At 38.4% G+C, this 12004-nt stretch overlaps 1 protein-coding gene across 3 annotated transcripts in view; it reads left to right on the top strand.

The window, feature by feature from the left end:
• The window catches only part of NFKB1 (nuclear factor kappa B subunit 1), a 116937-nt gene that overhangs the window by 28080 nt on the left and 76853 nt on the right, over positions 1-12004 (top strand). For 2 of the 3 annotated variants that reach the window (XM_069485601.1, XM_069485602.1), the window contains exons 3-5: positions 331-406; positions 4073-4110; positions 8181-8279. In XM_069485601.1, the coding sequence (XP_069341702.1) occupies positions 331-406; positions 4073-4110; positions 8181-8279 (213 nt within the window). Of the gene's footprint in view, positions 1-330; positions 407-4069; positions 4111-8180; positions 8280-12004 lie in introns of all 3 variants that reach the window. The other variant, XM_069485603.1, reaches the window with a different exon arrangement.

The raw sequence follows: 12004 nt of genomic DNA, 5'->3' as shown, positions 1-12004 counted from the left end.
CTACTCTGTGATAAGCATACACTTGGCTCTGAAAATGTACTAGTAAGAAGGCCATACCAGCTCCTTGCCTCTGGAGACCTTATAGGTAGGTTATTCTTCTCAAATCCTTTTGTGACATAAATGTAGTCCAACCCTATGCAAAATTTCATACACATGAGAACTTAACTAGGTCTCGTGAAGGTATTTTAAAATCCCAATATAAAATGTTTTCAGCTTTTTGGTTTTGGCTTTAGTTGTCATTCCTGTTATTAAGTTTTAGGTATCCTAGCTGCAAATTTTTAATATTATGTTGGAAAAATGATTGAAAGATTTAAATTTGCTTCTTTACAGATGTTTCCTTTAAATCCTTTGAATCATACAATATTTAATCCAGAATTATTTCAACCAGAGATGGCACTGCCAACAGGTAAGGGGACTCATTCCTGTTGCCTGTTGTTTTGCTTTCACGTTTTTTAAAGTTCAGTATTTGCTAATAGTTTCTTTTAGAAATTCAGTGATGTACCTAGAAGGGAAATGATGATTTATATTTTAAAAACCAATCTTTTAATATACTTTCTTGAAATATGTTTGCACAAAAATGTTTCACCTCAATTGCTCCTTGTATGGCTTCCTGCAGTTGTTAATATCTCCCAGGGCAACGCAGAAGGAGTTTCTTCACTCGATGTAATGATTTTCCTTTTCACCCAATCATATCATCTCTGCGCCCGTTTTCAGTCCTCTGTCTCTTGTCCCGGACTCACAGAGGCATTCACAGGAGGCAGTCTCGACGCCTCAGTTCTGTCCAAAGCGTGAGTCTGAGGGTCTGCTGTGTGCCAGCCAGTGTGCCCGGCACTGGGCAACAGTGTGCAGAAATCACAAAAATCATCTCCATAGAAAAATCATGGGAAACATTTAGCTTTCCATTCTGACCAGTTGGATAAAACAATAATAATCCTTCCTTCTAACATGACAGTATTAATTATCCCCCATCAGCAACTGGTTAATTTCATATGAGTAACCAATTTAAAAATCCGCTTCATTAGCCTCTTTTTTTCAACTGATAGATTTGTACGGAAGCTCGGTGTGATGGCTCTTTTTATGTTCTGTTTTGCTCTTGACATCACTAGTTTAACATGTTCAAAAGCAGGGGGAGTGAACTACGGAGGTTCTGTACAAGACAGAGTTTGGTGATCACTGACGTGGGCATCAGCTGTTTTATTTGCCATGGATTTGCTTGTCTGCTCTGGGAGACTTTACCCAATTTGTGTCATTCCCATTATTATGGTTACTCTAGTACTTCCTTTTCATTTTTTAGATTAGGATGTTTTGATGCATTTATATCTTTAATATTTCTAGTTCATGGGAGGGGAAGAGAGATCTGCCACACTTGTACCTTCGCTAGTGAAGCTGTGTTACACAGGCCTTTCTCTCCTTACCTTACAAAATATATTTTTTAGGCTCCTGTGTCTGAGATCTTGTGAAGAGCTGTCCAATTTGAGCTCTAGGTCAGCTTCCTGTGAATAAGTAAACGTCTCGGTAGCGTCTGTGTTTCCTGTGAACTTTTTTGTTCTGAGGTTCAAAGTATTTTTCTTGGTATTAATGTATTACTAAAATTGTAAGAACTTGATTCTGTCCTCAAGAAATATACACGTTTCCGTCTCGTGCCTTGTGAATACCCAACAGTATCCTAAGGCCGACGTTTTCTTGATTTTTTTGTTTTTCTTCAGGTTTACAGGCACACAAGTAAGATTATCAAAAGAACCATCTCGGTAAATATTCTGTGGTCAGAGCTTCATATTGTAGAAATTATTTTGCCATAATATTAGAAAAACTTTTAAAAATTATACCTAACAATCTTATTTTCCAGTTGTTAATGCTCCTTCATTTTTATCCGTATATTTTTCCCTCTTTGTTGCAGTTGGCATAGTCCAATTTTTAGAGTCCAAGATGTAGGGCATGTTTCATTCAGATTTTAAAGGGATAGACAGATTATCTAAGCCAACATTAATTTGCAAATCTGAGCTATTATAACTTGTAACTTTCATATAGATTTGTTTAATCTTGTAGATTTCTTGAAATCTAAACCCATCAGTAGCTCTGCTACTTGGAAACCGTGGGACATGGCGCGAGTTAGGTCTGTAATACTATGCTGCAACTGAAATTCCTCTGCACAGGGGATGTCACTTTTCATGGCACATTAATGTGGCCAAAAGAAGGTTGGCCTTAAAACAAACCATATGCATATGCGCATCAAATCGAATTTTCTAGTTGATTTAACTTTTGAGTATGTTCCCAGAAAGTGAAAAATGGCTCCATTGACATGGAATTTCACATATTTAAAGGAAATTAAATCCTAAAGGAAAAATAATAGCAAAACTGTAAATATTTTTAGAAGAGTTAATAAAAGTGAGAGACTTTGAAGTTTCATGTAAATGTGCTCCCAACTCTTCTATATTTTTCATGGCGTCTTATCCAAAGGTTGCTTTCTGAGGGGTCTGTCTTCTTGATATGTTCTTTTAGTATTCTAGAGGGAATGTTTTTATGTTTGTTACATTGTTATACAGGCTGTATATAAAAATGTGAAAATATTTCTATTTCTAATCAATTTTACTTCCTTAATCAAAATTAAATTCTAGCCATTTTTTGGATTTTAAAATTGCAATGACGTTTCTAAAAGTAGTTTGAAATGTTAAGGGATAAATTTCATACATAAAAAAGAATATAATTTACTACATTACTACACTGACCAGTGACTTCCCATTTTTCTTTTCTTGTGTATGTTTCACTTCAAATGCATTTACTTTTCAACCAGCTTCCTTACAAATTTCTTGAATAATAACAGGAAATAACTCTACCTTTGTTTTCTGCAGTTCTTTACTCTTATCCTGATTCATCATAATACTGAAAGATAAAAATAAGTTCTCTTTTAAGTTATAGTTTATTTTTAATTTCAACCTGAAAATTTATCTCTTCACAAATTTGTTTATCCATAATACTAGGTCTTAAAAGCTTCTAGCTGAGAGACAATGAAGATTTAAATGAACACAGAAACGTTCTCCTAGAATATTTTTATGCCAAACATCATAATTTATATTCAAACAGATGAGAAACACCATATGCCTTACTTGTTGCAGAGCTATGGATTATTGTAATGTTCACATAAAAACCAGCACGGGGGCTTAGGGACTTTTCAGACTGAATACATTGTATTTGTGCTGTCAGAGGGTCTGATTTCCTTTGAATGTTCAAGTCAGATACAGTTAGGGTGGGTATTAAGCCTGTAGTTTTCTATATGTTTTTACAATAATTAGTTTGCATGCACCTATCTTCAATTAAATTATTTTCAGGATTTTATAAAATGCCTGAGCTGTTCTAGAACAGAGTTTATATAACGGCACAATATTAAGAAATTTTGCATAAGCATCAAGTCTACAGATTAATAAGAAAAGCTCTCAATGTCCGATAGGCCAAATTAAATTGAAAGGTGGGGAGGAGAATGGAAACAAGCTAACTGGTTAGGAAGTAAAGGGTAGCACTCATGGATTCAGATAAGGAAAAGAACAGAAAACTCAGTGTCAGGGACACATAGTCTGAGATCACTATCTGTGTATCTCACACATGTAGGTTGCGAGCCCAGTCTCTTTTAATTTCATGTTATGCACATTCTCTTTGAAAAATGAAAGTCCGTGTCTAATGATGTGAAAGCAAAAGAAAATGTCATAGTGCCCAGGAAGTGGTTGCTGCTTTAAATTGGTATTTGTCATTTTAAAATGCTTTGTGAGGAGAGAGAAGATTGCGGAGGCTGTTGACAATGTTTGCCGGCCCTCCTGCCTTGGGCCGTGTGCCATCAACATCCGACCAGCACTTATTTATCGTGGCTCCCTAAAACTGTGAAACTATTTTTAATATAAGGGTAAATTCAATATTTCAAACAAGGAAGAAAAATTATATCTTTGTGGAGTTTTAGCTAAGATTGATTTGAAATCTCTATATAGAAACGTAATTTGAATTTTTGAATTGCTTTGCATTTGATACCATATTTGAAGCCTCACAGTTTCTTTTGGTTTCTGTTTGTTGTTTTTGTCTTTAGCAGATGGTCCATATCTTCAAATATTAGAGCAACCTAAACAGGTAAGAAGATTAAAGGGGTGGTACTTTTTCTTTAAATGTTAGATTCCTATGTCTAATGTTGAGATCTCAAGCACTGAAGAATAGTAAACAAATTTTATGAAAGAAGAAGCTTCCCTGGAAGACCAACAACCTGTCAAATTATGTAACAACTTTATTCGTTCACTTAACGGTTCTCTTGGCCATTCTTCAAACTGTCTTAAGCCTTAGTACTTAGTTCTGTAAAACTCCATTTAGTTGTAGATCCTTGGTATTCTTCTATGTCTCCCAGCTTAGCTTACCAGCTACTCCCAGGACAGGCACGGGTTATTTCTATTTATTTTCATTTACAAGGAAATACACATTCATGTGGTTCACATACACGGAATTACATCCATCAATCATGTTCTTGCACGTGTAATACTTCTCAGCCTTCCTCCTTCATTTAGTAGCACCAGCCTTTCCTATTCTGTCTTTGGAACACGTAACCTAAGCTACTGGGAGTACCTGTGGGAGGTAAAGTGTTAGAATGGACCGTTGAGTTCCCTTCGCCCTGCTGTTAGCCTCAGCCTCTGTGGAGTAAGGAAAGGAGTGTTTTCTTATCAGCCTCTTCCTCTTACCACTAGATTCTGCAGGGGCTTGAATGGTAATGGCCTCCTCACCATGTCCCAACTCTGTGAATAAATATTTGTTGGAAATTGAATGGGACCAGGGCTGTGAAAGAGGAGGAAAGAGAATCTTTCATTTCTGCCTGTAGGAGATTTTAATTATTAAGAGATGGAAGTAACGACATAGTCCCTCACAGAGTGAGGACAGTCAGTAAATGTCTGAATGGACGTTCTTATCACATTTGTGTAAGGCTGAGGACACACACACCTGCCCTCTTGCAGTTATATTACCCAATACCTTTTCTAAGCATTCTTCTTATTAGCTCAGGTGAGCGTAACACTTTTGCATTGTGTAACATTTAATCAGTGCTAACTAGGTCAAGAACCTAAATAAGGCATCCACTGCATTGTGGTTTCCAGAATATATATGTATTAGATTTGGTCAGCATTTAAAGGATATAAATATCTTAATAATTCCCAAACAGACTATCCCTACAAGGTCAAAATTAGATAACAGTTTTTATTGTGGGGACAGGAATGCCACATGAGACTTTGGGGCATTGTTCTAGTTGCCTGCAGCTGGCACGTCCTGACCCCACAGGCTGCCAATAAAACTTTACTCTGCTCTACTTCTGTGTCCAACTCTGTAGCAGTGGTATCTCACAGGAGGTCAGCAATCCTTTCAAAGACCCTCTCAGTGGAATTTTATCCGTTGAAATTTTACGCAGTGATCTGGGATCCTGAAAGATTTCCCAGCTTGTAAGATCTGGGTAATTGATGACATTGAGAAATCAACTGAAATATTTGTCTGCATACTGGATAAAATATTTTTTCACACATCCATTTTCGTAAGTATAGCATTACATTAAGAATTCTGAAATGCAATTTCTTTATCATGGGCCCAACAGTCATAAGGAAAAAAATGACATTTATGATTTACCTGAAGGATTAATGTAGTTCCAGAATTCATAATTTAGTTCATTATATGTGTATGCACAAAAGCTTATGTGAGTAAAACAATGTGTTTACCTAACTGATATTATTTTGACATCTGAATTCAGTGAAAGTAAGAAGGTCGCATTAAGTCAGATGTTCTGATTGGATGCAGGTAGCCTTGCCTTTGAGGTTGATGACTCATTTTAAGCAAATGGAGTTACTGAGATGAATGGCTGTGTGCACTGGCAAACCTTTAATCTCAGAAATTTAGAATCAGCAGTGCGTCCAGACAATGCATTTGAAGGTATCTTATCTTCCTGAAAAAAAAGTTACAAATTTCCATCCTCAGGTTAAAAATTTCTTTGTGCAGAACTTTAGATACTCTTGTGTAGCCGTGAGTAATATCTATCAAGTGTTTTTCAAACTGTAAAAAAGCTAAGACAGGCTATATACTTATAATTCATTGGACATCACTCCTAATAAGATATAAACATATACGTGAACATATGTGTCTACTGTCCCAAAGGAATTTTGTGATTAAAGCAATTCATTAATTGCTTTATTAATTTTTAAGATAGAAAAATGTTCTTTTTCTTCAGGGCCTCTTTGCCACAGATTTTCCCTACGTCTGACAGAGATGAGTCATAGCACAGACTACTAATTTTTAGACTAGCCTGTTCTGTTGTGTATTATTCAGTGTTAATTATCTAAACATTGTGTAAAAACTGAAGCGGTGTTTAAATTGATTAGCAGTCAAGTAAATCTCTATGTTGAGCTAATTCTGGAGGCTAACTGTTGCACATGTGTTGCTTTTCCATGCTTTTAGAAATTTCACTTAGTTATTTAAAACAAACCAATAGGTGTTGCTTACAAAAGGTACAGGGCTAAATTTGCAACTTACTTTTTTAATTTGAGTTTTGTGAGAAGCAAAACAAAGGAATTGCCCCTAAAACCTCACCTCAGAAGGCTCCCCTGGTGTGTAAGTTTGGACTCTCCTGAGGAGCCATACGCAGGAGTTATTTTGGGTCTCACTTTGATGAGTTGATCATACACTGAAGATCGTTGTGTGCCTGGAGGAACATTCCCAGACTAGGGAGTTTGCATCATGCCTTAATCATCTGGTGATGTATGCTTTAGGACTGATCTTTGGAAATCAGGAATTCCTCAGAGAATACGGGACAGTTCCAGGTGTTTCCCAGAGATTTAAAGGAGTTCAAGCCACCTGGACACTCAGACTGCAAAGCCATAGGAGTAATAATGAAATGTAGTCAGTCTGGGGAGGGCAAAAATTTTACCTTGGTCCATGAGCTCAAAGCTGTGAAGACCTTCGTGTTACCGGCATTCCAAGCCTGGATGAGCAAGGTGGAGAGCCCCACCAGCAACTAGAGGGTGTGGGAGCTCCTGACGGCCCCATGATTAGTCCTGTGTATGTGAAGTCAGCCCCACAAGAAAAATAAATGGAAGGTGAGGATTTTCCTTCAAGTATATTAACATAGTGTTCTTTTCCCCAAAGACTGAATTTGAAAAACAAAAACCATCTGCTCACCAACAGTTATAAACTGCTAATACTACCATAAATTAATTGACATCATTACAAAGTTGAGTCTTTCAGGAAATTCAGTGAAAATCCCTTACTACGATGATGAGGTCCATTTGCATAATTATCCTTGTTTTAGTCTATGTATACAAATATGCTTAATTATAATGAAGCTAGCTTTCTAAATCATAAAATGTTAGACCCGGAATAAACCTTAAAGATGATCTGGTATAATCTTCTTCTTTATGCCGATGAAAAAAACATGGTGTTTATTATCAGCCCCTAGTAGTTTAGATATTAATAGTAAAGGCTTCTAGCTAACTCTTTGTTGATTAACTATGTGTATAAAATTCCTGGTCGGGTAATATTTAAGGGAACTATTGGGTTTGGGATTCATTCGGGTCGGTTAATGTTCAAGCTGGATCAAGCTGGATCATATCAGTAATTATAAAATCAAAAACCTTATCCTCTGAACTGTCGAGAGAAGCTCACCAGATGCAGGGTCCAGCGTGGGGCGTGCTCCACAACACCAGTGTGGCATGTTTGAAAAGACACTGCTGAGGTTCCTCCTGCACCAGCTGTAATCAGAGCAGATAAAGGCATTCCTCTAAGTAAGAGTCAAGGAAGCCTAACGTTGGGTACCGTGGCAAAGTTCGGAGCGTGGCAGCAGCCACTGGAGAGGGAAGCTCCGAGCACACAGGCCGCGGCATGTCGAGTCTGAAGGCCTCAGCCCTGCCGCAGTTTCCTGTGCTCACGTGCACCGCGACAGAGGTTCCGCAGGCCCGGTGCCCGGCTTCCCAGCCTCGTCTCGCTGTGCAAATATTAATGAATATCGTTTCCAGGAAAAGACTATGGGGAAAAGTGATTCTCATGGACAGCGTCCTCTTTCACAGTTTCACGTTTTTCTTCTCTCATTTAGTACACATAAGATTTAAAAATTGGTATGTAACTTTGTCACAGTAATTTTTAATCAGCATTTCTCTAACTTACTGGCTCAATGCTCACCTTTGCAGAGAGGATTTCGTTTCCGTTATGTATGTGAAGGCCCATCCCACGGTGGACTGCCTGGTGCGTCCAGTGAAAAGAACAAGAAGTCCTACCCTCAGGTCAAAGTAAGTCTGTGGTGTCCTTCTCTGAATTCTGGAAAATTTGATTTCCTAGGATTTCCGAGGAATTGCTTTAAATCAGTGCAATTTGCTTTTGCCCCTAAGCTGAAGTGTTCATATGATTATTATAACTTTTAAATAGAAATGTGTCTCTTAGCAATAGACGTGACAGATACTAAAACTTTGCTAATATTTCCATTTACTAAAAATGTTTTCAACATTAGCTGACAAACTTTTACTATTTCTTGATCACCTTAAAGGTTTTTAAAATTGCGTACTTCCTGAAACTTTAAGAAGTCTTTAAAAGAAAGGTTTGATTTTGGCTTTCTGGAGATTTAGTGAAAAAAAAAAAAAAACAAAAAAACAAAACAGATGACTGAGTGTGTGGATTATAAAGTATATTAAATATTTAAGATCATGAATTCAGATCCAGTTTCTGTTATTAGCTGTGTGGCTTTGAGTAGGTTTTCCAACACTTCTAAACCTTCGTATCCTAATGTGTAAAATGTATAAAATGCAGAACTGTGGATAGTATATACTTCATAAGGTCTTTTAGAGATTAAATGAGAAAATGTACGTAAGTGCTCCATAGAGAACCTGGAAGTACTCTAGGGCGGCTACCCTACCTGAGCAGGTGAGCAGCCACTGCGCGTGTTGGTCCCTCTTGGAACAAGCTGCCTCGTGACATGTTGGTGGTGTGTTTGGTTGTACCTTTTATCATCCTCAGGTTCTTTTTTTGTTTGTTGATTTTACTAGGACTACGTTTCTCTAAGTTAATCTGCGTGTTTTTATTTTCATAATCTTGTACCATGTTTCATAGACCAATAATAAACAGACTGATACAGTTTTGCAGATAAGCCAGTCAACAATTATAATTTAGTCGTTTATAAAAGTTTTTATTTGCTCAGTCATTCAAAGCTTGGACGAAACAGTTCCCACTATGTGTGTGTGCCCCGCAGGGTGTAACATACCTTTGGCCTCAGTCTTTTTGTTGAGTTGTTTCAGTGGATAGGTGAAGGTCGAAAGAGCACGCTCTCAGGAAAATGGTGACGTAAGGAAATTTGTCTTTGGTCTTTCCAGCATTGCATTTTGTTTCTTCTCTTTCCTCACATCCCATTTCTAGGCCCAGGCCTTTTTTAATTTCTTAGCCTTGTTCCAAAACAAAAGACAAAATACTGTAATGTCATTCTTTACCTTTCAAGTGTGACTCACCCGCATTACATAGCATGGATCCTATTAGTCATATTGGCATTTTAAGTGTCTGAACTCTAGTTGTGGAAGGAAAGATGTTTTTCCCGTTAAAGGTAACTAGGCAGATAAATAGGATGTCGTTGGTCCACAGAAGCAGACCACAGTCTAGTGGCCTCAAGTCCCTTAGAACCTGGATGAGGAATGAGGAACAGCAATAAAGAAGCTAATTAGCATCTATTAAACACCAAATATTTGCCAAGCGCTGTATATACATTAACTCTTTTAATCCTCGTAACAACAGACTGTTGCTCACAGAACCTCTCAGGTAGAGTGTGTGCATTTGGGGTGCTGGGGTCAGGGAGATGAGGGGACAGGACATCGGAGGCCAGTGGTGCAGTAGGGCACGGAGAGTAACGCTGGGGAGCAGCGGGGGAGAGAGAGGCTCAGGTATCGGGGAGTCAGATCCAGGCCTTTTAACACACGTGTCTGTCTGTCATACGTACAGATACGTGTGTTTCTCTGTGTGTATATTTGTGAGAAGGAGAACCAGTATCAGCATTGACACTGGTTATAACTGAAGAATTAATTTTAAGTGAGAAACTGGAAGTTTTTTCTGGACTGGTTCCATACAAAAAAATATAAATTATGATAATTTTCATGAACTGTTTACTTCTCTTGCTCTAGTGTTTTGTGGCTAAGTAACAGTTGTTGATATGAACCAGTACAAGGCATTCACTTTGTTGTGAATTTATTGGCTAATGGAAAACTTTACATACCCTTTCATGCCCAGTCTTTGTACATCCTTCTCGCGTAAAGGGTCGCTTACTCAAAAACATATTGCCACCTCGCAGTCACCAAATAATTCAGAAATGGAACAACTTCATGGACATTAGGTGTTCTTGTGGAATGACAGTTTCTATATCAAGCAGTTTGATACTTGGTGGGAATTATGGACATGTAAACAACTAATAAAAAAGCGAGTCAAAATATAAATGGGGAACATTGGTCATTATTAAACTTCATCTACAACCACATCATTTTACCCAATCAGTTGTTTTGTATTCACTAATTCAGTATATATCTATAAAACATTTAATCAAGCTGTAAGAAAAGGAGGAACTTGGGGTTTAGAGAATCTGACTATTACAAGCTGTCATTGTTCCCTTAGCCTGTCATTGTTCACTGACAGTTTAAATGGCTCTGCTGTTCCTAACAGTTAAAGGAAGTAATTTTATTTATCCTAGAAACTCTTAATCAGAAGGATGGGGAAGAGGGAAAGAAAGAGACAACTACCAGGTATTTTTTTTTTTCAGAGCTCTTCTCCTAATATCCCTTCTAATAGCTTTTCCATAAAGAAGAGATGAGGGTGACTTTTAAGTTTACAAAGGGACTTTTAATCCCTTTTCCCTTTAAAATTTAGACAGAGGAAAGGATTGCTCTCAGTGCATCTCTTTCATCAGGAAGACCTTACAACTGTGTGTGTCTTTCCTGCAGTAGTTTGCTAAACACCAGGTCTATGTGAGGCTGTAAAGGAAACAATGAGAGGAATACATCTAGAGTGTCTCAAACTTGGCACGATTGACAGTTTGGGCCAGAAAACGCTTTGTTTGGGGAGGCTGTCCAGCGCATTATGTTAATAGAATATTTAGCAGCATCCCTGGCCTCTACTCATTAGATGCCCTACAATGGTGACAACCAAAAATGTCTCCAGACACTGCCAAATGTCCCCTGGGGGGCCAAGTCACCCCTGTGTGAGAACTACTGATCTAAATGCAACAGTGGAATCAATCTTAGCTCTACTCCTTTTCATACTTTTCTACTATAAAGTTGTATCACATAGATTATATAGAATCGTCCAAGAATAGTATTTTTATAAGCCTGTGCTTTTCCTGATTATTAATAGATATTTGTTTTCAAAATGATGATCTTGGTGTCTTTATCTCTCCTAGAATCTCTGAATTAGTATACCTGGATATTAAGGAGATAGACAAAAAAGAGAAAAAATATACCCGAATCGTCCGCTATTCTATGATAACTGCATACCTAGAAGTTAATGTAGGGGCTCTGTTGACTGCTGTCCTTACAGAAGAGAAAGTGAAAGTGGAGACGGGGCTTCCGTGCGCAGTGCGTGAACAGTAGCAGCACCTGTGGAATGAGGCTTCCAGGTGGGCAGAGGCATCGGGGACAGTGCCCCACGCTCAGCCCCAGAATCCATTCCTGCAGGAACTTCAGAGGGAGGGCCGCCCCATTTCCTGGAACGAAATGATACTGCTGAACCTTACATTTGCTGCGTATCTGTTAAGTGCATTTGTTCAGGCTTAAAAGTAAAACGTTATGGCTCTGCCTTTTCCTCACCGACAGCCTCTCCTCCTCCATCCCCACTCCCCGTCTCCTTGCCGTGCCTGAGAGCTCCTCCAGCCACGTGGCTGTCCTGGAGAGGCCCCTGCAAGGCTGGTAGTTCAGTGCGTGCTCATATAAGGGGACGCAGCATAGGGTCAGGTGGCAGCCTGAAAGCTTTGCGTGCTGGCTGTGGTTTGGTG

Source organism: Eulemur rufifrons, chromosome 13, assembly GCF_041146395.1.
Source record: "Eulemur rufifrons isolate Redbay chromosome 13, OSU_ERuf_1, whole genome shotgun sequence".
NCBI lineage: Eukaryota > Metazoa > Chordata > Mammalia > Primates > Lemuridae > Eulemur > Eulemur rufifrons.
This window is presented reverse-complemented; position numbering and strand designations above follow the sequence as displayed.